The sequence below is a fragment of the Ovis canadensis genome, chromosome 10 (genome assembly GCF_042477335.2).
Source record: "Ovis canadensis isolate MfBH-ARS-UI-01 breed Bighorn chromosome 10, ARS-UI_OviCan_v2, whole genome shotgun sequence".
Lineage (NCBI taxonomy): Eukaryota > Metazoa > Chordata > Mammalia > Artiodactyla > Bovidae > Ovis > Ovis canadensis.
This window is the reverse complement of record NC_091254.1, coordinates 26,411,326-26,438,565: the sequence shown is the minus strand read 5'-3', so window position 1 is coordinate 26,438,565 and position 27,240 is coordinate 26,411,326. Positions and strand designations below refer to the sequence as shown.

The 27,240-nt window shown below is 40.1% G+C and overlaps 1 protein-coding gene across 4 annotated transcripts in view; it reads left to right on the top strand.

Moving 5' to 3' along the window:
* The window catches only part of VWA8 (von Willebrand factor A domain containing 8), a 383,224-nt gene that overhangs the window by 41,235 nt on the left and 314,749 nt on the right, over positions 1-27,240 (top strand). For 3 of the 4 annotated variants that reach the window (XR_011259328.1, XM_069601241.1, XM_069601243.1), the window contains exons 4-9: positions 2,889-2,999; positions 16,063-16,230; positions 21,686-21,850; positions 22,566-22,615; positions 23,847-23,955; positions 26,618-26,722. Coding sequence is in view for 3 of the 4 variants with exons in the window: in XM_069601241.1 (XP_069457342.1) it covers positions 2,889-2,999; positions 16,063-16,230; positions 21,686-21,850; positions 22,566-22,615; positions 23,847-23,955; positions 26,618-26,722 (708 nt within the window). In the remaining variant the exon portion in view is untranslated. Of the gene's footprint in view, positions 1-2,888; positions 3,000-16,062; positions 16,231-21,685; positions 21,851-22,565; positions 22,616-23,846; positions 23,956-24,479; positions 24,704-26,617; positions 26,723-27,240 lie in introns of those variants that run through there. The other variant, XM_069601242.1, reaches the window with a different exon arrangement.

Sequence of the window (27,240 nt, the reverse complement as noted above, 5' to 3'; positions counted from 1 at the left end):
GAGATTAGATAACTCACTCAGGCTTTATCCAGCAAGGCAATGATGGAGCTAGACTTCAGATCTCATATTGCTTTTCCTTTCTGATACAATATCCTCTGAAATGTTTGCAGTTCTCTGAGTTGAGCTGAAATAGTCAAATATTCAAATCTCAACTGAAAAAAAAAATTTTGGAAGACTTTTTTGTATTACTTTGTCAGCATTAATAGGCATTGCTGTAATGATTGAAAGATGAACCCTCTCAGATGAAGTTGGTCTGTTCCAAAGATAATTTTTAGGATGAAGAGAAAAACCTTACTTAAAGGTTCCTTTTGTTATTTGATACTAAATCATCGATTTCTAATTTATTGAAATATGCTTAATGTACTCTTATTTTAGTGGTGAGTTTATCTTGGTACTTTCTAAATTATGTAGGGCTGTAACGATGAAAATACCATGAACAGAACCTAACTCTGTTTAGCCCATAAATTTCATATCCCTGTTTGTTCCCTAGAATCAGTCTGTGAAGTACAGTGTGCCATCGTATTGTTATCCTCACTTTATTAATACACAGTGCAAAAGTGTAGTTGTCTTGTCTAAGAATGCAGAGTCAGCCACTGAGATTCCCAGGTCTAGAACCTCTTTAGTTTTAAATTGTGCATACTACCTGCACAATTTCAAAAGCAACAATATCTCACTTTGATTTTGTTTCTGACAAGTCTTTGAAGCTTGTTAGAAATGTGGAGTAGCCAGGCTAGGAGAGTATAGGAATCCTGTTGGCTGAAAAACGCAATTCAAGTTTATAAGTATAAACCTTGTATCTTAAAAAAACAACCACCACCAAACTTTAAATTGTCAGAGCTGAGACAGCTTCAGGATTTGAAAATACATGTAAGAAAACTTGCTAGCCTAAGCTGCCTTGCAAATTCTGTAGTGGGTACTATTGCCAGTGTATTTAAAGTCTTTTTGTGTAGTAGTAGCCAGCGTGGTGTTGTTCAGTCACTCAGTTGTGTCCAAGTCTGCAACCCCATGGACTGCAGCACACCAGGCTTCCTTGTCCTTCACCATCTCCTGGAGCTCGCTCAAACTCATGTGCATCGAGTCAGTGATGCCATCCAACCATCTCATCCTCTGTCGTCCCCTTCTCCTGCCTTCAATCTTTTCCCAGCATCAGGTCTTTTCTAAAGCCTTTGACTGTGTGGATCACAAAAAACTGGAAAATTCTTGAAGAGATGGGAATACCAGATCACCGTATCTGCCTCCTGCGAAACCTGGATGCAGGTCAAAAAGCAGCAGCTGGAACCAGATATAGAACAATGGATTGGTTCAGTAGCCAGTGTAGATGACATCTCTAAAGGCAGAAATTTGGGGGCAAGCCTGTTGAATCAATGAGAAATTAAACAGAAATAACTGAATACTTGTGTTTATTTCATATTTCACTCATATAATAGGAGTTTTGTAGACAGTTTAAAATAACAGACCTCTGCTGCTGTCCCTATCTGCTGCCCCAGGTGCTGTTTGTGAGCTTGTGGGTGCCACTTCTGTGGAGCAACAGCTGAGGAGACCTTGGTCTTGTCTTGGTTGATGAAAAGTCCCAGGAAACTGTCAGGACCAAGGATAACAACCTCTGTGTGACATTCAGGGTGCTACTGTGATACAGTTTAATAGTAAGAGGCATACAGCATTTGGTCAACCACTGTGAGTGTCAGGGATTTCCAGCGAGGGAGATCACAGTCAGTCGTCAGTGAAACAAGACAGGAAGGCGCTGCAAGATGTTCCAGGAGCCAGAAGGAGAGCCTGCTACTTTACTCCAGAATTGTGCTCTCACAGACGGCTCATTTAGAGAAACATCATTTGGTATCAGCACATCTTTACCACTTTGGTGTACATTTTCTCTTTTTAAAACTTTCCCCTTCTTTCCACATATTCCAAAAGTTATGGGTGCACGGGAACAGGCACATTTTAAAAGAATAAGTGACAATAATAATGTATTTTTATCAACATCACTTGCACATAAGGTCAATTAAAAAAAAATCCCCTTTCACCATTAATGGCATACTCATTAAACTTTTTTCTTTGTACTCCTCCAGTAAATTAATTTGTTCTTCCTGTTTAATAAAAACATATTACATGCCTTATTGGATTGGAGAATGTCATTGTTTTAAATTCAGCGTTGTAAAACCAAGGATAATGTTAAGAACCTTATACACCTTGTTACATATAAGGAAAAAGGAATTTAGGGATAGATTAATTATTCTAAGAGAAACGGATTCTGGGTGGTTTCTTCTTCAAACCAAATGGTTTTTTTCTATGTAAAATAATAACCTCCATTCCCCCTTCCTCCTTTTCATCTTTCCTCTCCTTTTCCCTTCCTAATTAGTTCTGTATTGTCTCTTTTTTTGTTGAACCAGTTATTGATATTTACCTTATTTTCACACTTGTTAAATGCTTAACGTATACATGGTAGGTAATCATTGGTTTATAGAGTAAATCAATTTAAAGCACCCTTAACAAAAGATGAACACTATTTACAGAGATGACTGTCATTTATGTGAAAATCAAGTTAATAGCCAAGTTATTACTCTTGATATTTGAAAAGAACTCTACAGGATATATTAAGATTTATAAGATCACATTTTGATTATTATTGCCTAAGTAGTCAGTAATTAAGCTATTGATTACTGAGTACAGTAAAAGTTCTGAGAAGAGATACATATTTTGATTAACGTTAATTTGTTACATTTTTCTTAAAGCTGAGGCTCACAAGGCTTTCACCTAGAATTACATTTATTAATAAAATGCTCTTCTGTAGAGTGACATTGTCAGAATACCTGGCCCCAAAGCATATGTTGGGAATTTGATTTTATCTTAGAAACTTGATTTTTATCTTGGGACCATTTCATTCTCTTCAGGAGCTGACCAAAAGGGAGGTTGAATACATTGCCTTATCAAGAGACACCACTGAAACTGACCTCAAACAGCGGCGAGAGATCCGTGCAGGCACGGCTTTTTACATCGATCAGGCAAGTGCTTATCACACTCCAATGTGTGACTATTTACTCTCAGTCTTTAAGAAATTGATTTTTAAAGTAGAAAAAGAGTAGCTCACGTACTAGCGAAAAACAAATGGACCATGCCCTCTCTAGACAGATTTAATTTAGGTTTTTGGTTTCCCTCTTCTTGGAAATGCCTTGTTAGTTTACTACGAAATAAGAAACCATAGTTGAAACAAGTGGTTCTAAAATGTTAACTAAAGATTCATATGTTGATTTCTTAATTTCCAGTTGCTTCCTATTAACTGCCTATAAAAATCTGAGTTTAAAAAAAAACGAGTTGAGATTTCAATATAGCAAATTCTCTAGCACATTTACTAAAATGTTCTCAATCTAAAGGTGAAGTACACACAGGTATATTGAGCATAGTAAAGTTAAATTCATAATTCCAGGAACTACAGCTTTTTGAAGAGAGTTCTTAGATGCAGATTATCAATTAAAATAATGTTTTTTGGATATTATATTGAAGCTTGTGGGTGCATGCATACTCAGTCATGTCAGACTCCTTGCGATCCCATGGACTGAAGCCGGTCTGGCTCATCTGTCCATGAAATTTTCCAGGCAAGAATTGAAGTGGTTTGCCATTTCCTTCTCCCAGGGATCTTCATGATCCAGGGATCAAACCCATGTCTCCTGTGTCTGCTACACTGGCAGGCAGATTCTTAACCACTGAACAGACTCTTTACCACTGAGCCCCTGGAAACCCCTATAATAAAGCTTGTACATTTCTTCAAATATTTTATTTAAAATATTGAACATTGTTAGGAATGCCTGAGAATAAAGGGCAGAGACTTCAAGCATTTCATAGAGAAAAGATTCAGACATTCAATAAATTCATGACAAGGTGCTTGAACTTCTTGTTTATAAAAATGAACATTAAAACAGTAGTGAACTGCTGTTTTCTTTCACCTCTCAGAATTTGCTAATGTTCATTGTTGAGGAAGAAGGGATGAGGAATCAGCATTGCTGTTAATGGGACCATGGATTCATATAATTATAAAGGAAAATTTGGTGATTATCTATCAAAAGAAAAAAATTAAACACATTTGTATCCAACAGTAATATTTCTAGCAATTTTTCTTTCCAATATTATTCACACAAAACATGAAAACATATATCAGTTCAGTTCTGTCACTCAGTCATGTCCACCTCTTTGCGACCCCATGAGCTGCAGTACACCAGGCCTCCCTGTCCATCACCAACTCCCGGAGTCCACCCAAACCCATGTCCATTGTGTCAGTGATGCCATCCAACCATCTCATTCTCTGTCATCCCCTTCTCCTCCTGCCCTCAATCTTCCCCAGCATCAGGGTCTTTTCAAATGAGTCAGCTCTCCACATTAGGTGGCCAAAGTATTGGAGTTTCAGCTTCAACATCAGTTCCGCCAATGAACACCCAGGACTGATCTCCTTTAGGATGGACTGGTTGGATTTCCTTGCAGTCCAAGCGACTCTCAAGAGTCTTCTCCAATACCACAGTTCAAAAGCATCAATTCTTCAGCACTCAGCTTTCTTTATAGCCCAACTCTCACATCCATACATGACTACTGGAAAACCCATAGCCTTGACTAGATGGACCTTTTTTGCAAAGTAGTGTCTCTGCTTTTTAATATGCTGTCTAGGTTGGTCATAACTTTCCTTCCGAGGAGCAAGCGTCTTTTAATTTCATGGCTGCAATCACCATCTGCAGTGATTCTGGAGCCCAGAAAAATAAAGTCAGCCACAGTTTCCACTGTTTCCCCATCTATTTGTCATGAAGTGATGGGACCAGATGCCATGATCTTAGTTTTCTGAATGTCCAACTTTAAGCCAACTTTTTCACTCTCCTCTTTTACTTTCATCAAGAGGCTCTTTAGTTCTTCTTCACTTTCTGCCATAAGGGTGGTGTTATCTGCATATCTGAGGTTATTGATATTTCTCCTGGCAATCTTGATTCCAGCTTGTGCTTCCTCCAGCCCAGTGTTTCTCATGATGTACTCTGCATATAAGTTAAATAACATATATGAACATATATACTAGGCTGTTTATTGTAGCATTGTTTGATAAATCACATAAAACTTTGTGAAAACTATAATGATGTATGTTTAAGAGACTAATTAAATGAATCATGGTAGCTAGAATTATCTGTCACCATTAAAAAAAGTGAGATGAATATTTATAAGTTGATAGAAGTCCAGAATATATTAATTGAAGTTGCAAGACAGTATATATAATATGATCCCATTTGTGATTTAAAAAACAAGAAAAAAATACATAAATATTTGTTTACACATTGAAAATTTCCAGAAGGAAACACAAGAATCAGTTAACAGAGTTTACCTCTGTGGAGGTATGATCAGGCATCTGGGGCAGGGCAAGGAATAAACTTCATAGTTCTTTAAATTTGAAGCTTTCCCAGGAGTACACACTATTACTTTATAAGTAAAAGAGTGAAATTTTAAGAAACACCGAGTGAAGGAATTTTTGGAGACCAAAATGTTCACATTGTCACGTAGATCACGATCTAGTTACAGAAAGAAAGCTGTACTTAAAGTGCAATGATTTGTCAGTCATTATCTTAAACAATGGTGATCAAACTTAGCATTCTACAGTGGGAGAATCTGAGTATTTTAGATTTCCAGCTATTAAAAACGTAATCCTTTGTGGATGAAGCACATGAGTACATTTAAAGAAATCCATTTTATTTACATAATTCCAAAGACTCAGTTTATTTCTGATTATAAGTGGGAAAAAAATACCATGCTTGCTTCTTCTCTGTCATATTTAAATGACAATAAGAGAACTGACTTTGTTTGACAGAGCATGGATTTAAAAACATATTTTTGAGTGAATTTTGTATTTGGAAGATTGTTGCAATGCAGATAATAAGAAACAGAAAAGGATGTTTTTGTATGCTTATTATTTTAAAGACAGTTTAAAACTGGCTATGCAGAAATCTCAGAAATTGAGTTGCTTTAGGTAACCAAATGTATTGGTTAGCTAAAGATTTATTTCTTGAAGCATAATATAAATTGTTCAGATGAAACTCTGACATTGTATTCTCCCTACCATTCTAGAAAGCAAATTTTCAATTTATATCCCCGGTGGCTCAGATGGTAAAGTGTCTGCCTACAATGTGGGAGACCTGAGTTTGATCCCTGGGTTGGGAAGATCTCCTGGAGAAGGAAATGGCATCCCACTCCAGTATTCTTGCCTGGAAAATCCCATGGACGGAGGAACCTGGTAGGCTACAGTCCATGGGGTCACAAAGAGTCGGACACGACTGAGCGACATTTACTTACTTTATTTAGTTACCACTTATAAAATATTTAACGTGCTATAAATATGTATGGTAGTATTCTATACTTTCATGTTTTTTCTTTTTTATTAATCCAACTGATTATGATAAGCATCAGCCTTTTACGATGCTGTAATACATTGGCACCTTCAGAGTCTGTGATGAAGACATAAGGACGTTAGTCCTTTCTCTAAGTTGCTTCAGACTGCCTATTGAGATTTTATCTGAGTTTCATATTTTCTCTTCTCTCTCTCTTCCTGGCAGTTAATATTCCTTATTGTTTGTTCATAACCAGATGCTATCAGTTCCTTGCGTAAAGCAGTTTGGTCCTGTCACACCCAGAATAAAATCCATGAACGTGGCCTTGAACATGGCCACCACACTCTACAGGACCCAACGTTGTCAACCTCTGCTCCTTTCTTCTTTTCCTTGCTTGCAAGAGTCCAGCCACAGGGACCTTGTCCTCTTAAAAATAGACCAAGTTCTTTCCAGCCCCAGAACCTTTGTACTTGTTATTGCCTCTGCTTGAAATGACCTTCTCCCAGATCTGTATGTTCCTGCCACCTCATCATTCTGCTGATGAACTCTCAGAATACTCTATAGTCACTCGTCACACTTAAACCCTTTCCACATGAACCCTGCTGTGATATACATAAGGTAATCTTCAGAGCACCTGTCGCTCTCTGAATTTGCCTAATTAATTTCCTTGTTTTCATGTTTATTGTCTGTCTTCTCCACTAGAATGTAACTATTTTGCTTATCTCTGGCACCTAAAAACAGTTACTAAGTTGTGTCTGACTCTTTGTGACCCCATGGACTGTATGTAGCCTGCCATGCTCCACAGCCCATGGGATTCCCCAGGCAAGAATACTGGAGTGGGTTGCCATTTCCTTTCCAGTAGTCTTCCTGACCCAGGGATCGAACCCATGTCTCCTTTATTGCCAGGCAGATTCTTTACACTAGTAACACCTTGGAAACCCATCATGCCTATGTTCATATCTATTTAATCACGTATAGTAATTTTTACGAAGATGATATACCATGCATATAAAGTTTTACAGGTTGCTTTTCTTAAAACGTTTAGTGTCTGTACAGTATTTCATCAAATAGATATGACATTATTTATTTAACATTCCCATTTTATCAACATTTCCATATTATTGATCATTCAGGTTTTGTCTAAGTTTTCACTGTTATAAATCTCACTCATATAATTATTATATAACTGTTAGATTTCACTGTTATAAATAACTCGAGGTGAATATCTCTCCACTTAGATCTTATTATCTTGGATGATTTTTTAAAACTTGAATGCTGGAAGTATAATTAAAGAGTCTAGACATTTTCAAGAGTCTTAATATACATATGTCACAAAATTGCTTTCCACGTGTGTTCCGACTCATGCTGTCATCCGTATGCACCGAGTAATTGTCTCATGGATTGTCAGTATTGAGTATTTATTTCCATGTATGTACTTTGCCAAATCGATAGACTTTAATTCGTTTTAAGAAGTACTAACTAAGTTAAATCATTTTTATTTTTATTGATTATTGCTTCTGTAAGATGTCAACAAATTGAGTGGATATGGAAAAGGAGAGAGATACTGATGAAATAATTACGATCTGCCAAGAAAATGTTGATGTTTACACCATGTTTGTTTATGTAAATACTATAACATACTCACTTGTTAATGTGAAGGTAACAGATATTTTTAATGCAAATCCTTTGCTGAATGGATTATAGGAACTTTTTGAAAAGAAAAATAAGCTAAAGAACAGAAATGTGAAAATGTATATGGCTGATATAACACTTATGGAGAATAAAAAGTTTAAGATTTTTTTTACTACCACATAAACTTTCATTTGTCTTAGAAGATAAAATAACCCAAAAAAGCTGATATTTTTGATATTCTAACCCTTCAAAAACCTATTACTCTACTTTTTTTTTCTTACTTTACTTGACATTCTTATCATGAATTCTGCTTATTGTCCTGTGACTCCAAAGAGCTAGAAAGGAAGACTTTTAAGTCATTATGCATTGCTTGCATTTCTCAAATATTACAAATAACTTTTGATTAGGTTTTTATGTCTGGCTGATGGGAGACACTCTATATAGCCATAACTGGGGGAGTAGAAAGCCAGGATGGGGAACTTCAAATGATTTTTTTTTACCTTTTTCTAAGCCATCAACTCATCACATTAGAATCTTGTTACTTTGACACGATAATGTCAAGTTCCTTAATAAACTATGCATATTTCATGTTACATATGAAATGCACTTTAAACAATTATATAATATTTTAATGTATTCTCCTCTGTTTTGAATAATTCTTGATTCTCTTTTAATCATAGAAAAAGTAAGGATTAACTCCATTAATACACTGCTTAAATATTACAGGTCACCAAAAGTAACTCGTAATATATTAAATAACAGTGCTATTGATCAAAAAATGAGATTTTTATCTTATATAATTACCTTTTACTTATTTTAGCAAATAGGGGAAAACAGTTGCTTGCTTTTTGAGAATAATTGAATTCTGGTATCTGCTCCAAATCCTTTGTGGCTGTCTTGTTCTTGTCTCATCTCACGCTCAGTCATGTCTGACTCTTTGCGACCCCATGGACTGTAGCCCACCAGGCTCCTCTGTCCGTATGTCCTAATTGTCACTTGCACAGTTGGAGAAGGTCTGTGTTTACTCTGACCTCTGTATTAGTCTGGAGAAGGCAATGGCACCCCACTCCAGTACTCTTGCCTGGAAAATCCCATGGAGGGAGGAGCCTGGTAGGCTGCAGTCCATGGGGTTGCTAAGAGTCAGACATGAGTGAGCGACTTCACTTTCGCTTTTCACTTTCATGCATGGGAGAAGGACATGGCAACCCACTCCAGTGTTCTTGCCTGGAGAATCCCAGGGCGGAGGACCTGGTGGGCTGCCGTCTATGGGATCGCACAGAGTCGGACACGACTGAAGTGACTTAGCAGCAGCAGCAGCTGTATTAATCAGAACTCAGGCCTTGGCCTCTTACCATATTGCCATCTTGCTCAGGCCAACTCTTATCTATGTGTATGTTAACTGTTGGACAGATTTATTTAAATTCAGTTAAGAAGAATCAAGGGAGATAAAAATAACTTTCATTGAGGAGACTACTGTTGTGCTAGGCACTTTTTATATGACTGCATTTAATCCTCAAAACATCCTTAGGATGGAGTTGGCTTCCACACCTTATAGGTGAAGTTAAGAGTCTTACCAGTTGTATGATAAACAAAGCAGTGGTAGAATTTGAACCAGGATTTGTCCAGTTCTTAAGTTTAGCTTCTTTCTCTTATATGCTGCTGCTGCTGCTGCTAAGTCGCGTCAGTCGTGTCAGACTCTGTGCGACCCCATAGACCACAGCCCACCAGGCTCCTCCATCCCTGGGATTCTCCAGGCAAGAACACTGGAGTGGGTTGCCATGTCCTTCTCCAATGCATGAAAGTGAAAGATGAAAATGAAGTCGCTCACTCATGTCTGACTCTTAGCGACCCCAGAGACTGCAGCCCACCAGGCTCCTCGTCCGTGGGATTTTCCATATGCTACTTCTCTTGAAAAAGCAGTGATGATCATGAAGATGCTGCTGCTGCTGATGTTGATAATGACAATGACAACAACTACTACAGGATAGTAGTATTTGTAATAATAACAGCTAATTTTTTTTAAAAGAAAGTAACATGAAAATTCTAAAAGGTTTATTTATTTATTTTTTTATTTTGGCTGGGTGTTCATTGCCGCATGCAGAATTTCTCTAGTTTCGCAGAGCACAGTCTGCTGTTGGTTGCGATTACATGGTCTTCTCGTTGTGGTCGCTTCTCTTGTTGGGGTGCACGGGCTCTGGTGTGCACAGGCTTCTGTAGTTGTGGCGCATGGGCTTTGCTGCTCTGCGGCACGTGGGATCTTCCCAGACCAGGGATTAAACCGGTGTCTCTTGCACGGCAAGACAGATTTTTAACCACTGGACCACCAGGGAAGCCCCATAATTTTTTTTTTCCTCAGGTTTGCTGGGTGTCAGAGGTTATCTTCCTTAACCTTTATCATAATCTTTGAGATAAGCACCATCACTAGTATAGCTTTAGAGAGAAATGGGGGCTTACAGAGGAATGTGAGTAACCTTAATCATCCACACCAGGTAGCAGAGCAACCAAAAATCAGTCTGATTCTATTTTGATCATTTTAAATAAAGAAGTCGAAACAGAATTTTTTTTTTCCCCTTTGAATTCCTCAGTGACATTACACTGTAGCCATTTGAGTGTCTGAAACTCTTTAGAATCTATTTTCATTAGATCATGGTTATATTAATAATAATTGACATTTTAATAGGCTTGACAGCTTTAAGTTTTTTTCTAGTACTGCTTTGATTCATAAATAGTGACATCGTACAGCACCCCTTGAGGATGTTCTCATTTAGTAAATGAGGACACAGACATCCAGATTAATTGTTTGCCTCAGGTCGTTCATCAAATCAGAGGCAAATCTAGAACAGGGCTTAGACAGTTTTTGATTTTAGGTCATGCAGCTGCTTTTATCTTGAAATACTTTGTGTCCATGTACTAGGTTGTTAAAGCTGCTATATGGGATGGTTTTGTCCAGAAGGATCTTTATGCATTTTTTCTGATTTCTATTTGAGAAATCAGGTCTCTGGAAATTCAATAGCTTGAAGGGCAGGAAGAGATCCTTATGGGTGATCTTGATCTAATTTCTACACTGAGGAGTGATCACCAGTATTCATCCCATGTAAAATACATATATGCTGTTCCCTTCTTTGTTTTTTAAAAATGATTAGAAAAGTTATACCACAATTATTTTATTTTAAAATCTATATAGAAACATTTTGAAACATGTAGACTAAATCTCTCATGCTGACAGTTAAACTTGTTCAGTTCTGTTTTCATATCAAGTGTAAGCATAGATAAGTATTATTCTTCATATAAAAATTCTTTATAAACTCACATAGCAACATCTTTTAACTGAATGGTTACATTTTTATTCCATAAACACTAAAAGCCTGCTGTGAGCCAGTTTTGCACCAATATGACAAAAAACAGAGTTCTCACCCCTTAAAGGCCTAAGAATCCTACTCGGAAGATGAAACAGTTACATGAGAAAGTGGAGGTTGCTCAGTCGTGTCTGACTCTTTGTGACCCCATGGACTGTACCCCGCTAGGCTCCTTTGTCCATAGGAATTCCCCACTGAAGTGGGGAAACCAACCTGGTACATATTTCTAGATGGTAAATCACAGGAGTGGGTCAGAGGATTGAACTGGGGTCTCCTGCGTTGCAGGCAGGTTTTTTACCATTTGATCCACCAGGGAAGACACCTTTTCACTTTTTTTGCTTCAGCTCACAAGAGAGAACCAGTGGAAGAGGGCTGAAGGGAAGGAGAACACGACGATCAAGAAAAAGCTTGATTTGTGGCATTTTGATTTTTGGTGTTTTCAAGTGAGCAGTTTCAGTAAAATGAGGGTGATGGAAGCTTATTAGAGGCAGTCAGTATGTGGACTGTTTTCAAGAGGCTTGAAAATAGGAAATTCCCTGGCAGTCCAGAAGTTAGGACTTGGTGCTTTGCACTGCTGAAGGCCGGGGAACAAAGATCCCACCAGCTGCCCGGTGGAAGCTTGTAAATAAAGGAGAGGAAAATGAGAGTATATTAAGAGGCTCGGAAGACTGTAGAGTTTCTTAAAGTACAGACGTATGTGTAGAAGAGAAGGAATGTGAAAACGCAAAGGTATGGTATAGTTGATGGAGGGCTTCCTGGGTGGCGCCAGTGGTGGAGAACCTGCCTGCCGATTCCGGAGATGCAAGAGATGCAGGTTTGATCCCTGAGTTGGGAAGATCCCCTGGAGGGGGAAATGGCAACCCACTCCAGTATTCTTGCCTGAAAAACTCCATGGACAGAGGAGCCTAGTGGACTCCTTAGTCCATGGGGTCACAAAGAGTCAGACACAACTGAGAGAGAGAGTTGATGGAAGATTTTGGAGGAAGGAAGAGAGAATGCCACTAAGCTCAGAGTACAGAGTTAGCCTTGGAAGAGAAGGAGGAGTGACACTTAGTCAAAGACAAAGCTGCTCCTCCTCATCATAGAAACATGCTCAAGTATTTGCATCGTTAAAAAAAGATGACTTCTGCTACACTGTCCCCAGCTCCACCTCCCATTATAGTACCCGATCGCTCCCTTGTCTTCTTCATGGCCAGTTATTTTGTAGAATGTTGCTAAGTATGGTTTGTCTGATGTTTGCTCATGATTTGATCAAGATCATGTACATTTTAAAAATGTAGCAATGCAGTAGAAGAGATGTGGCCTTTGGGGGAGCTTCATATAAGAAGCTTAGTGCTTGAAATTGATACAGCTCATTGCATGCGTGCTAAGTCGCTTCAGTCCTGTCCAACTCTTTGCAACTTGATAGTAGCCCGCCAGGCTCCTCTGTCCATGGGGATTCTCCAGGCAAGAATACTGGAGTGGGTTGCCATGCCCTCCTCCAGGGGATCTTCCTGACCCAGGGACTGAACCTTCATCTCTTATGTCTCCTGCACTGGCAGGCAGGCATTTTACTGCTGGTACCACCTGGGGAGCCTGACCCATGTCATTACTGTGTATTAACTGAGCACTTGGTTAAGGTTGTATCTGCCAGGTTCCTTCACTGTTGTGTTATTTTTTCCCTTTGTCACTTAAAAATACCTTGTGAAGGGAGATAGTTTTGAGCTTTTGCAAATATCCTGTTTTTCATCATACTCTTACCCACTAATTTTACCATTCATTGATGATTCTGGCTTCAGCAATTATTACTACAGTGTGTGCCAACTTGTGACTTTGTGTTTGTACCATTTTTTCCGAGTTAGAAGTTCTTAACTTGAGGTCTCTATTATATACAGATAGCTGTGTGCATTTTACTCTGGAGAAGAGGTGTGGCACTTATCAGGTTTTCAAGAGGCCTTTTTCCATCCATTACTACTTTTTCAAGTTACGATCACAGCACCTACCTCCACAAAGAGTTGGGCACCACTAAAGCAACTTAGTCCACACCTCTATGAGGGTGGATGAAAGGATTCCTTTGTGCTTTCCTTCTGATCTCTCTGTAGTTTATTCCACCTTTCCTCTGGAAAGGTGCAGTGCATACCTGACCAAAGTCTCCTGGAGTAAATAAAAGCAGATCTGCTGTGCCTGTTCTTGTCCTATGTCGTCAAGACTTTTTCTTCCCTAACCTGCAGTTGGGAAACCACTAAATTTTGATTTACATATTTCTAGTTTTGTCTCTGAGAACATGTGTTTTCATCTCTATGAAGTGTTTAAACGTTAAATACAGTATTTAGTCTGTTTTAAAACTAAGATTGATAAAAAGTTTATTAGCTTCTTAAATACAGTATTGACACAAGTTGTGATAACTTAATTTCTTTCTTTTTTCTTAGATTGAGATATAGCTGAGTTTCTTTTTATTAGGAGCTGTGTTTTCTGGGAGTAAATAGATTCTTCTGAAAGAAAGCTTAATTGAGGCCTTAGCTGAAACATGAATTTTTATCAGAAGTAGTTTATGTGTTATTTTTAATGTTCTGGAAGCCATTTCTATGGATTTGCCCTTTTATCAACTAGCAAAAATAAGATTTTTTTTTTTTTTAGGTTCTTTAGGAGCTACTAAGTCACTTCTGTCCATGCATTTTAAAAAATAAAGCTGCTGCCACAAGATGGTCAGATTTATTCATGATTTGATCTTACTTTTAAAATACAATAAGTCTTACTTGTAGTTTTCATAGACGTTAATTTCTTATGATTAGTACATAGATATTTGAAATGAATTCTGTAATACAATGCAAAATTCAGCAGCTTGTTAAAAGGAGACTTGCTTAAGCAGTGCCTGTTTTCTGTGTCCCCGCCACCCCCCACCCCAAGTTGGAAAGTCAGTGCTTTGCTATTTGAGACATTTTTTGGATATTTAGTCTCTTAAAAAAAAAACCACAGAGATAGTCTTTTTCCTCGCTTCATCTGAAGGATTGTTTGGAGGCTAATTTTTCAGATTGGTTGAGGGCTAATTGCGATAGGGAAAATTAAATTTTAAGCAAAGGGGATCGGTATAGAACACATTTTTTCTAGTTAAGCAGTGTGGTATGTTTAAGCATGGGGAAATCACAACCAGTTCAGTGTTGCAAGAATATCACGTGTCAGGCAACTGGTATCAGAGTAAGTATTGGAACGATAAATGCTATATTGTGATAGACATAAACACTACCTTAAGGAGCAGTTCGTGCAGCCACAGAAGGTAGAGCACTCATCCTAGAAGGCTTGGAAAAGGCGGAGAGGAATGTTCTGCCGGTTTTGAACAACTTGCTGGAGAACAGGGAGATGCAGCTTGAGGATGGATTTAGTAAGGAGAAGATCCGAGAGGTAAGAAGATCCTGAGCTAGAGGAGTGGTAGAAGGGATGAATTCCAGAAATACTAAAGAAGTACATCATCAGGACATAGCGATAAATTGGAGGTCGGAGGTGAGATAGGACTCTAGGACCTGTCATGGGAAAACAGTGCTCGCACCATAAATAGAAAGATAAGAGAAAGAATATTTGGAGAAAAATCTGATGTGTTCAGTATTGTACAGTAGAGCCTGAGGTGCTTCTAGAGTCTGGTTGGAGACATTCATATAATAGGAGGGTATGATGGAGCTTGGGGGAGCCTGAGGTTGAGAATGGTTAGCATACCAGTGATGGTTGCAACTATGTGATTCAGTATGATGCTCAGACCAGACCCTCTAGAGTAAGAAGAGCTTGGGTTAAAGATGTAAGTCTGGCAGCCTACATGGGATGGGCAAACAGAAAAGAGAAAGTTTTTTTTTTTTTTTTTAAAGAAAATATAGTGCCGTAAAGATCAAAAACAGACTTTTTAAGGAGAGAGTGATAATGTAAATTTCACAGCATTAATCCTAATGATATTGTTCAATACACAGCAGAAATGTCATTGAGATTTTCTTTTTTTTTAAACCAGATTTTCAAGGGTTTTGACCAAAAAATAGATTTTTCTATCTTGTTCAGCATCTATCAGTTAAAGAAGGATTTCCCCCCCCCACATCTTTAGTACTTTACTTTTTTAAAAAATTATATTTTTTCCTGTTTCTTTCCATTTAGAGTCTACTTTATTTCCTTTTTTCCTCTATTTCTAATTTTCTTAAACTTGGAAACCTAGGAGTATGATTACGGTCAGTCTGCTATAGCCAAGTGGAAAACCTGACTCTTTTTCTGTTTTGGTAAATCTGTGATGTTGTCGGCGTGGAACACAACACTAAATCTGAATCCATTGTGATGGTGACTCATTTAAAACCTTACAGTCTCTGCGTATTCTCACCTAGTTTATCTGATCTCCATAAGAATCTTGATAGAGCAGATTGTAATCTTCATTTTTTATTTCTAGTTAAGGAATCTGCTTCCTTGATTGCATTACTGATCCAAAAATAGCTCTTAGTTTTCTGTTTCATTGGGGATATATCTAAAATGTTACAGCTGAAAGGAGCCTTAGAGACCACTGCTTCTAATCTCTTCATTTTACAAATGGGGAAACAGGCCTCAAGAGAGAAAAATCACCTGGTCAAGATCCTATTGGTGGAATAAGCAAAACTAGGACCTGGAGCCCAGCTTTTCAGACTCCTGGTCCCTATAATAAGGAGGCCTAGTTTCATCTGCATTACTGAACAAGTGAAATCAGACCACGCTCCACTATGTTTGATGTTGCTTTTGTCTCTTGGAAATAGTGTGCAGTTCGTGCAGCCACAGAAGGAAGAACACTCATCCTGGAAGGCTTGGAAAAGGCAGAGAGGAATGTTCTGCCGGTTTTGAACAACTTGCTGGAGAACAGGGAGATGCAACTTGAGGATGGGCGCTTCCTGATGTCTGCTGAGCGTTACGACAAACTTCTCCAAGTAAGAAAAGAAACATGTCACCGCTGCATCTGAGCTGTGAGCCGCGGGCCGTGCCGTCTGTGGTATAAGGCGTGATCGTATGAGAACAAGGACGGTTGTTTGAAGGGCGGCTGTCTTGGGCAGTTGGCTGAAGCCAGTTGTGCGTTTGCAGTTTTGTATGGCTCTTCTGTTTGCAGACCCTGTGAGAGGACTTCCCAGAGTTTTACTTTGTTTGTCTCTCTAATCACTATTTTTCTATTTTTTTTCTTCTTTTACTGCTTTCCTTTCCCCTCCTTTTCTATCTCCCTCTTTCCTTCTCTTCCTTCCCTCAACAAGCCTAATAGCTTCTAGACTGTGCTAGGCACCAGACAGACAGAGTTGAATAAAATCCACTTGTTGGTTCAAGAAGGTCGAAGTCCAGTAGATATGGACGGAAACAAATGAAATATTTAAAGATACCCTGAAGGTCCAAGCTACCGGCATCTCATACCGGAGCTGTTGTAAGAGCTTTGTCTCTGGACCCCCTGGCTCCCTCCTGGGCAGTCAGTGATCAGTTTAAAACACAAGGCAGAACAGGTCATTCCTCTGCTGTAAACCTCCAACGCCTTTCTGTTCTACTCAGAATAAAATCTAAAGTCCTTACAGTGGAATACAGGGTATCTGGTGATCTGAGCCATCACTGTCCCTTTGACCTTATCTCCTTCTTCCCTTATCCCCTTTCATTCCGCTCCACCTGCCAGCATGCTCTTTGCCATTAACTACTTGAAACGCATTCTCCTGTCTCATCAGTGCTTTGCACAGGCACCTTGCTCTTCCAGAGTGGTTTTCTCCCAGACATCTGCCTCCTCTACCTCTGCCTCCTCCTCCTCTGCCTCATTCCTCTACCTCTTTCAAGTCTTTGCTTAAATGTAACACAGGCGTGCCTTTTTACATTGTGCTTTGCTCTAGTGTTGCTTTGCAGATATGGCGTTATTTACAAATCGAGGGTTGGGGCAACTCTGCGTCAAGCAAACCAGTGGGCACCATTTCTCTAACAGAGGTCGCTCGCTTCATGTCTCTGTGTTGCATCTGGTAATTCTAACCACATTTCAAGCTTTCTCATTGGCATTTGTTATGGTAATTTGGGATCACTGATCTTTGATGTGCAGTTATTTTGGGGTTGCTCAAACCAAACCCATATAAGATGGTGAACTTCATCAATAAATGTGTGTGTTCTGACTGCTCCACACATCAGCTGCTCATCCCCCAATCTCTGTCCCTCTTCGCAGGCCTTCCTGTTCTCTAAGACATAACAACAGTGTTGAAATTAGGCCGTCTTACAGTGGCCTAATAATAATCCTACAGTGGCCTCTAAGTGTTCAAGTGAAAGGAGAAGTCACTCGTCTCCCACATTAAGTCACAAGCTAGAAATGATTACGCTTACTGAGGAAGGCATGTTGCAACCTGAGATACACCAAAAACTAGGCTTCTTACGCCAAACCGTTAGCCAGGTTTTTCATACAAAGGAAAAGTTCTTGCAGGAAAGTAAAAATGCTGCTCCAGTGAACACACAAATGGTAAGAAAGAGAAACAGCCCTATTTTGCTGAAGAAAGTTTTAGTAGTCTGGATAGAAGATGAAACCAGCCACAACATTCCCTTAAGTCGATGCCTAAACCGGAACAAGGCCCTAACTCTTCAATTCAAGTCTGAGAAAGGTAAGGAAGCTGAAGTTAGCAGAGGTGGGTTCCTGAGGTTTAAGGAAAGAAGCCGTGTCCATAACTTAAAAGTGCAAGGTGAAGCCCGAGTGCTGATGTAGAAACTGTCATCAGTTACCTATAAGATCTAGCTCAGATCAGTAATGAAGGTGGCTACACTGAGCATCAGAGTTTCTATGTAGATGAAACAGCCTTCTAGTGGAAGAAGATGCCATCTAGAACTTTTATAGCTAGAGAGGAGAAGTCGATGTCTGTCTTTAGAGCTTCAAAGGACAGGCTGACTCTCTTGTTAGGGGCTAATGCAGCTGGTGACTATAAGTGGAAGCTAGTGTTCCTTTGCCAGTTTGAAAATCATATGGCCTCTAAGAATTATGCTGCATCTAATCTAGCTGGGCTCCACAAATGGAACAACAAAGCCTGGATGACAGCAAATCTGTTTCCAGCATGGTTTATTGTTAAGCTCACTGTTGAGACCTACTTCTCAGAAAAAAAATAGCTTTCAGAATATTACTGTTCATAGACAATGCACCTGGTTGTCCAAGAGCTCCAATGGAGATTAACAATGAAATTCATGTTCACAGCATTCGGTCTGCAGCCCATGGGTCAAGGAGTAATTTCGACTTTCAAGTCTAATTTTTTAAGAAATGCATTTTGTAAGGCTCTAGCTGCCACAGTAACTCCTTTGAAAGATTTGGGCAAAGTAAATTGAAAACCTTCTGGAAAGGATTTACTGTTACAGACGCCACATTAAGGAGACACTTATGGTTCATAGTGAATCTGACATAGTGAACACAGCTGAGTGACTGAACTGACTGATGGTTCATAGGAAGAGGTCAAAATATCAAGATTCATAGGAGATTGGAGGGGCTTTCCCTGACAGTCCAGTGTCTGGGATTTCACACTCCCAGGGCAAGGGATGTGGGTTTGATCCCTGGTCAGGGAACTGGATCCCATGTGCCATAACGGGATCCTGCATGTCACAAGTGAAAGATCCCACATGCTGCAGCTAAGACCCAGTGCAGCCAAATCAATGAATGAATACACAGATATTTTTCAAAAGAAGAAGAAAGTGAAAAACTCCCAGTAGTTTGATTTAAAAAAAAACAAAAACAAAAAAAACTTGATACGAACTCTCATGAATGACTTTGAGAGGGTCAGGACTTCAGGGAAAGAAGTAACTGCAGACATGATAGAAAGAGCACGAAAACCAGAATTAGAAGTGGACCCTAAAGATGTGACTGAACTGTTGCACTCTTATGATAAAACTTTTAACAGATGAGGAGTTGCTGCTTATGGATGAGCAAAGAACATGGTTTCTTGAGATGAAATCTACTCCTGGTGAAGATGCCGTGAAAGTTGTCGAAATGATAACATAGGATTTAGAATTTCAAACGTAAACCTAGTTGATAAAGTTGAAGCAGAGCTTGAGAGGATTGACTCCAAATTGGAAAGTTCTCCCATGGGTAAAGTACTATCAAACAGCATCTCATGCTATGGAGAAATTGTTCATGAAAGGGTCAGTTGAAGCAGCAGACTTCATGGTGGCCTTTTGTTGTTGCTCAGTCGCTTAGTTGTGTCCGACTCTGCAACCCCATGGACTGCAGCTCGCCAGGCTTCCCTGTCCTTCACCATCTCCTGGAGCTTGCTCAAACTCATGTCCATTGAGTCGGTGATGCCATCCAACCATCTCTTCCTCTGTCGTCCCCTTCTCTTCCTGCCTTCGATCTTTCCCAGCATCAAGGTCTTTTCCAGTGAGTCGGCTGTTCGCATCAGGTGGCCCAAGTGTTGGAGCTTCAGCTTCAGCATCAGTCCTTCCACTGAATATTCAGGGTTGATTTCCTTTAAGATTGACTGGTTGGATCTCCTTGTAGTCCAAGGGACTCTCAAGAGTCTTCTCCAACACCACAGTTCAAAAGCATCAGTTCCTTGGCGCTAAGCCTTCTTTATGGTCCAGCACTCACATCCATATGTAACTGCTGGAAAAACCGTACCTTGACTAGACAGATCTTTGTTGGCCAAGGGTTTTAGGGAATTGCCACAGCCACCCCCGCCTTCAGCAACCGCTCTCCTAGTCAGCCAGCAGCCATCAACGTTTAGACAAGACCCTCTATCAGCAAAAAGGCTACTATTCACTGACGTCTCAGAGGATGGTTAGCATTTGTTAGCAATGTATTTTTAAGTTAAGGTATGTGCAGTTTTTAGATGTAACACTATTTCTTGCTTAATAGGCTACAGTGTAGTGTAAACATAACTTTTGTATGAACTGGAGAACCAGGGGATTTGTGTGTCTCACTTCGTTGCAATCTGTGCTTTATTGTGGTAGTCTGGAACCGCACCTGTAACACCTCTGAGTTCCGCCTGTATTACCAGGGAAGACTGCCCTCACCCATTCATTAAATACTGCACCGTGCCTTCTGCCCCCATACTCCCTTGCTCTGCTCTGTTTTTTTCCCACAGAGTCATCTAATATTCTACTTGATTTACTAATGGTTTTAGTTCATTGTCTGCCTCCCTCTGTGTGTGTGTGTGTGTGAAGTCACTTCAGTCATGTCCAACTCGGTACAATCCCATGGACTGTAGCCTGCGAGGCTCCTCTGTCTGTGGGATTCTCCAGTCAAGAATACTGAAGTGGGTTGCCATGCCCTTCTCCTGGGGATCTTCCCGACCCAGGGGTCCAACCTGGGTCTTCTGCACTGCAGGCAGATTCTTTATCCTCTGCTTCCGTCTACTAGATTATAACTTTCAGTAGGTTAGGGATTTTGTCACTGTTATTATCTCAAACTTCAGAACATTGCCTGGCACGGGGTAGGTGCTCAATGACTCTTTGTTAACAGTTAAGTGGAATGAAGTCTTTAAATGTTGTGATACAAGAAGGTATAAAGAGGGCAACAGCAAGGGACCGGGGTGGTGGGGATGGGGGGTGGCTCTTCAAAGGCTGAAGAACAGTGAAGAGCCATTGGGAGGGTCAGGCAGAGAAGGAAGATAACAGGGCCAGTTACTTTTACAGGCATGGTCACATTTAACTTTCATAACAGCTGTAATAATGTCGGTGGTATTGTTTCCTCTTTACTGATGAGAAGATTGAGACTCAGGGTGTAATAACAGGCTTTTGGTCACTTAGCTAGAATCTGCCCTGGAGTCGGCATTTGTGACTCCAAAGTCACATATTTCCTTTTGTTTCCAGTCTCAGCCCCACCATGTCCCAGATGCAGGAATGTGGGCAAGTTATGTAACTCCTTTGAACGTCAGGAATTGTGTCTGTTTGGATTCTGGTGAAAATTAAATGAGAAAAATTTGTGGAAAGTGCTTACCATTATTAAATTTTTAAGAAATGTTGCTTATTACTATTGCTATAGCTTGGCAGAAATACGTCCATAAACACATCTATCTATTGAAAGTCCCCGGACAGTCTTTGCCCTGCTGGTGATCTGTCCTTCCAGAACTACTCTGTGTTGACATCTAGCTGGAGTCAGTTTATTTTTCTTGCTCTCCTGACTGTTCCTCTCTGTTGACCAAGTAGAGCGTAGAGATCTGATCCGCATCGCCTTTGTGCCTCAGTGCATCCTCTGTTTCTCCTTTCAGTGTTAGTCTTCATTTTGCAAGCCGTCCCTGGTACCCTCTTCCTGATTCCACTTTACTCCCATCCTTGACAGTCTGGCTTCAAGAGGGTTCTCTAGTACATACAGTTTACTCAACCGTCAGGGCCTAAATCCCTTAGCACGGCTCCTGCAAGTGTGGTCTGTGTTGCCATGCAGTAACTTGTGCTTTCTTATTCTTTTAGGATCATACAAAAACAGAATTGGATGCTTGGAAGATTGTCCGAGTTAGTGAAAATTTCCGAGTCATTGCCTTGGGCTTGCCGGTCCCCAGGTACTCTGGGAATCCATTAGATCCCCCACTCCGGTCTCGATTTCAAGCCAGAGATATTTATTACCTGCCCTTCAAGGTAAGTAGGAACAGGGATAATTTATTTTTAAATTCTTATTTAATTTTAATTGAAATATAATTTATTTGCAATATTAGTTTCAGGTGTTCATCTTAGTGATTCCATAGTTTTATAGATTATACTTCATTTAAAGTTATTATAAAATATTGGCTATGTTCTTTGTGGGCATCCCTGATAGTTCAGCTGGTAAAGAATCTGCCTGCAATGCAGGAGACCCCAGTTCGATTCCTGGGTCAGGAAGATCCCCTGGAGAAAGGATAGGCTACCCACTCCAGTATTCTTGGACTTCCCTGGTGGCTCAGACAGTAAAGAACCCATATTCCTTGTGCTTGTAGCTCATTTGTTTTCTACATAGTAGTTTGTACCTCTTCATTCCCTCCCCTGTCTTGCCCCTCTCTCCTTAAGGGTGGTTTATTTTTAAAACATCTCTCCTATTTATAATAAATTCAGTTACTATAAAAATGTTACTAAGTTTGTAGTTGTCCCCCTCAGTAGTTACTGGAAAGTAAAATGGATTCAAAGGTAAAGAATATCTCTGAAAACTAGGAAGAAAAAGTTACTTTTCTTTTAGAAAAATGACATGTATCAGAAAATGATTTTTTGCTATTGATTGCTTAGTGTTTGCTTAATTAAAAGGTTGAATTATGTCTCTAAAGTATTTGCATTTAATATGTTACAGTCCTTATTAATTTGGTATATTTCTATGCTATTTTAGGACCAACTTAAACTGTTATATTCAGTTGGAGCCAATGTTCCTACTGAAAAGTAAGTATTTCAGCTATACATATAGATAGATCTATATGTGTGTGTGTATATATATATGCTAGCTATTTATATATACATCGATATAACATTAACATAATTTATAATATTAACATATGCTATATGAAACATGTTATATTAAACATACAAATAATGTTTATATATAAAATATACATACACACATATATAAATATGTATATTTGTGTGTATAGATAGCTTATTATATATATATAAAATATGGATTCTTAACATTGAACTTGTTTTGCCCATTCATTGATCAACTGATTCATTCATTCATTCATTCAGGAACCATTTGAAGAGCTTTTCACCAGCTGTGCTACATGTGCTAATGATAAAGTTAATAAGAAATGAATTTTGATGACAGAATTTCAAGATCCAGTAGAGTAGAGTTTAAAGATATGTGTATACTTTTCTTTAGCATAGTGTGGTAAGGGCCATAATTTCAAAGTGTTGGGGTTGGAACTGTACAAGTTCTTTGCAAAGGCATTGGCGTTTGGCATAGATCTTAAAGAATGAGTAGGCTTTTGACTGGTAGAGAATGGAATAAAGGAATTCTAAGAAATTTTGTAAAGGCGTAGGTTATGAGTGTGATGCTTTATTCTTGAAAGTATGAAAAGTCTATGAAAAGTTCCCAGTGGCTAAAGTTTGGATTTGGACTGAGAAAGGTAGGAGGTGAGACTGACAGGGTGGTTTTGGGTCAGGTTGTATAAAACCTCACATATTGTGATGGATTTAAGAGATTAGGTACTGGGAGAATGACACTGAAACATGTATAATATCGTATATGAAACAAATCGCCAGTCCAGGTTCGATGTAGGATACAAGATGCTTGGGGCTGGTGCACTGGGATGACCCAGAGGGATGGGATGGGGAGGGAGGTGGGAAGGGGGTTCAGGATGGGGAACATTTTGTACACCTGTGGCGGATTCATGTTGATGTGTGGCAAAAACCAATACAATATTGTAAAGTAATTAGCCTCCAATTAAAATAAATAAATTTAAATTAAAAAAAAGAGAGATTAGGTACACTTACCTGTACCTAATAAGCTTCTGAGTTTTAAATGAAATATAATGTGGAGCTGTGTTCATCAAGAATTTAATAGTAGATGTCAACTTTTTAGATTAATTAAATTGGCCCAGCTATTTTGTCTTTAACAGATTTTATATAATGAAACTTAGAATAAAATTTAATACCACTTCTTTTTTTCCCCTAGAGTTTCTCAGCTCTTATCCTTTGCCACCACTCTCTGTTCCCAAGAATCTTCTACCCTCGGACTTCCAGATTTTCCTTTAGATAGTCTACCAGCTGCAGTTCAAATCCTGGTATGTATCAAGTAATTTAATGACTGGTATGTCCAAATGTGGCAAGGAACATTCAAAAGTTAATCCTTGGAGATTAATCATTTCTGTTTGTCTTGTCATATTCTTCTATAAATATTTCAAGGCCTGAGTTTAATTTGCTGTGCAGCCCAGCAAACCTTACGGAGACCAGTGATGTGTTGTGAGTTCTTAAAGAGCGTACAGCCTTGGGGTTGGGGAGGGGTAGGCGGGAAGGCAGGCTTCCAGCTCAGGTGTAAGTTGGCTATCCGGAAGGAGGTGTTCCGCCTGATCGCATAAGATCAGCTGCAGAGTACCTCGGGCCTCCGACTGGCTTCACCCTGAGGTAGGTGAGCTAGAGCTGTCACACTCTCACGCCATCAGTCCCTGGTTCGTGTTGTCCCCGGGGCCACGTGTTCCCAGGCACTAGCTGGTCTCCCGCCCCGGGAGCCAGGCTGGCTCCAGGAACTCAAGGGCCGTCTTCTTTGAAAGACCGGCAGCCAAGCAGGGAGACACAGGAAGGAGGAAGCGGATGTGGGGTTTGGTGGAGCGTAGACGTCCTCCACTGCGCTTTCGTGAAGGTCATGACTGTGGCATTTGGAGCGCTGGGAAGGCAGAGGGCACAGCACAGGCAGAGGTGCTGATTCACCAGAGGGCTTGGCGTGCTTGAGAATGGTAATAAATTGTGTCACTAGAGCAAACGCGTGTGGTGAAGAGGAACGTGAGGACCTTGTTGTCACAAGTGTTTTGGGTGGTGAGTGAGGTTGTCTGGATTTTATGATGTGGGAGGAGTGGCCTGTTAGACATTATTAAGTAGATGGGATGTGGGACAGTCAGGTGTCTGTAGGAGGAAGACACCTCTGTTGGCAGCAAGGTGGGGTGGGGGTGCATGCGGTGCACAGGAACACTGAGACAAGAGACTGATCTTTAATCTCCTGTTGCTTCTTCTTTTTCTCATTTCCTGAGAGTCAGTGAGTTAGGTTTCCCATGAATCATTGACACTATTCTAAACACCTGGGGCGCCTTCCACGCGGCACTAGTGACAAAGAACAACCTGCCTGCCGGTGCAGGAGACACAAGAGAAACTGGTTTGATCTCTGGGTTAGGAAGGTCCGCTGGAGGAGGGCACGGCAACCCATTCCAGTATTCTTGCCTGGAGGATTCCATGGACAGAAGAGCTTGGCAAGGCTACAGTGCGTAGGGTTGCAGAGTCAGACACAACTGAAGTGACTTTGCACATGCATGCATACCAACATGTGGAGCAACATTTTCCCTCCGTATTTTTCATGTCTTCTGCTTTTAATTCTTGCTGTTTTTTCCTTGGAACTTTTTACTTTGACAATTCTCAAATCCAAAAAAAAAAACCAGTTCAAAAATAGCCAAACATGAAACTATAATCCCATTAAGTAGATTCACCGATTTTTAGCATTATTACTGCTTTTGTTTACACTTTCTCTTTTTTACCTAAACAATTCTGAAAGTAAATTGCAGTCAGTATTCTTAGAGAGAGAGAGAGAGGTTGCTCAGTTGTGTCCGACTCTTTGCGACCCCATGGACTGTAGCCTACCAGGCTCCTCTATTCATGGGATTTTCCAGGCAATAGTCCTGGAGTGGATTGCCATTTCCTTCTCCAGGGGATCTTCCCAACCCAGGGATCGAACCCGGGTCTCCCGTATTGTAGACAGACGCTTTACTGTCTGAGCCACCAGGGAAGTCAACTACTTCACTATTCAGTTCTAAGAATTAGAACGTTCTTCTATTAATACATAACCAGGACACTTGTTATCACACCCTCTGCATATCAACAGTAATTCCATAATGTCATCTAATAGGCAGTTTATATTGAAATTTCTCTCAGTGCCCTAATTAAACAGACTTTTTAAAGAAAGGTAAACCCATTTGGGAAAGCAGTTTGGGGTGAAGAATTTGAGGATGAAAACACTTCCTTACTTTGTAGTTAGAACAGTGACTTATATGGGCTTCCCAGGTGGCGCTAGTGGTGAAGAACCTGTCTGCTGATGCAGGAGACAAAGAAGATGTAGGTTCAATCTCTGGGTGGGGGAGACCCCGGAGAAGGGAATGGCAAACCCACTCCAGTATTTCTGCCTGGAGAATTGCATGGACAGAGGAACACGGTGGGCTACAGTCCTTGGGGTCTCAGAGAGTTGGATACAACTGAAGCCCCTGAGCATGGACACTTTGTAACTTTGTAGTTGTAACAGTGAAGCCAGGAGTATGTGGATGAGGTCCACCCAGGTTAGGAGCAAGGGAAAAAGAGAAGGTACTTTGGGATGAGTGGGGTAGATAACTGTGCCAAACATGTAATTTTTGGACATGCTGAATGGGAGTCTGTGGGACACCCATAGAGTCACATCTCACAGACAGTTGGGAGCTTAGATCTAGAGCCCAAGAGACGTGTCAAGAGTAGAGATGGAGACACACCCACAGCAGCTGAAAGATGAGGGTGCGTGAGTTTACCAGGGAAAGGGTGCAGACCAGGAAGAGAAGAGGAAACTGCGGACGTTTGCTTTTGTGGACTTCCGGAGAATATGGGAAACTTACTGGTTATCGTTTATGATGCAGTTTCAATGTCACATGTACATTTCAGCTGCATTTTTTGTGTGATTGTAGGTGTCCTTCATTCCCATGTGTTTTCCCTCCCAAATAGGATTCCTTTCCTATGATGTCAGTCCAACACGCGCTCCAGTGGCTTTACCCGTACACTGTGGTACTGGGCCATGAGGGGAAGATGGCTGTGGAAGGGGTTTTAAAAGTAAGTGTCTGCTTCACCTTCTTCCTTACCTTTCCCGTGTTCTCTTCTTGTGCGGTCTTTTCCCTTCTTCTCATCTCTCTCTTACCCCTTTTTCCTACTTTTCTCTCTCCTTCTTTCTTTCTTTCCTGTGTCTTTTCTTCTCCTCTTTTCCAGACGTGCAGATACTGGCACGACAGTAATGGGGAGTAAATATTCCTTCTACATTTATTAGCAGGCGCTCTACACTAAGGAAGAGCTTTTCTTCTCCCTGACATACTTATTTATTCATTTATATCAATATGGACTTATGGATCCCTATTTTATTCAATGGGTTATAATTTACTATCATTATTTATTTTCACGCTAACATTATCTCAGGTTTTGGCCACTTCAAGCTAATCATTGGTAGAGTCATTGACTCTCCCCAAATAATTCCCTTTTATGAAGGACGTTTTTGCTTTTCTTACACAGTTTGACTCAAGGCATATAGATTTCTAAGAAGCAGGTAGAATGTGAACACTTGGCAGTTGTAGTCCTGT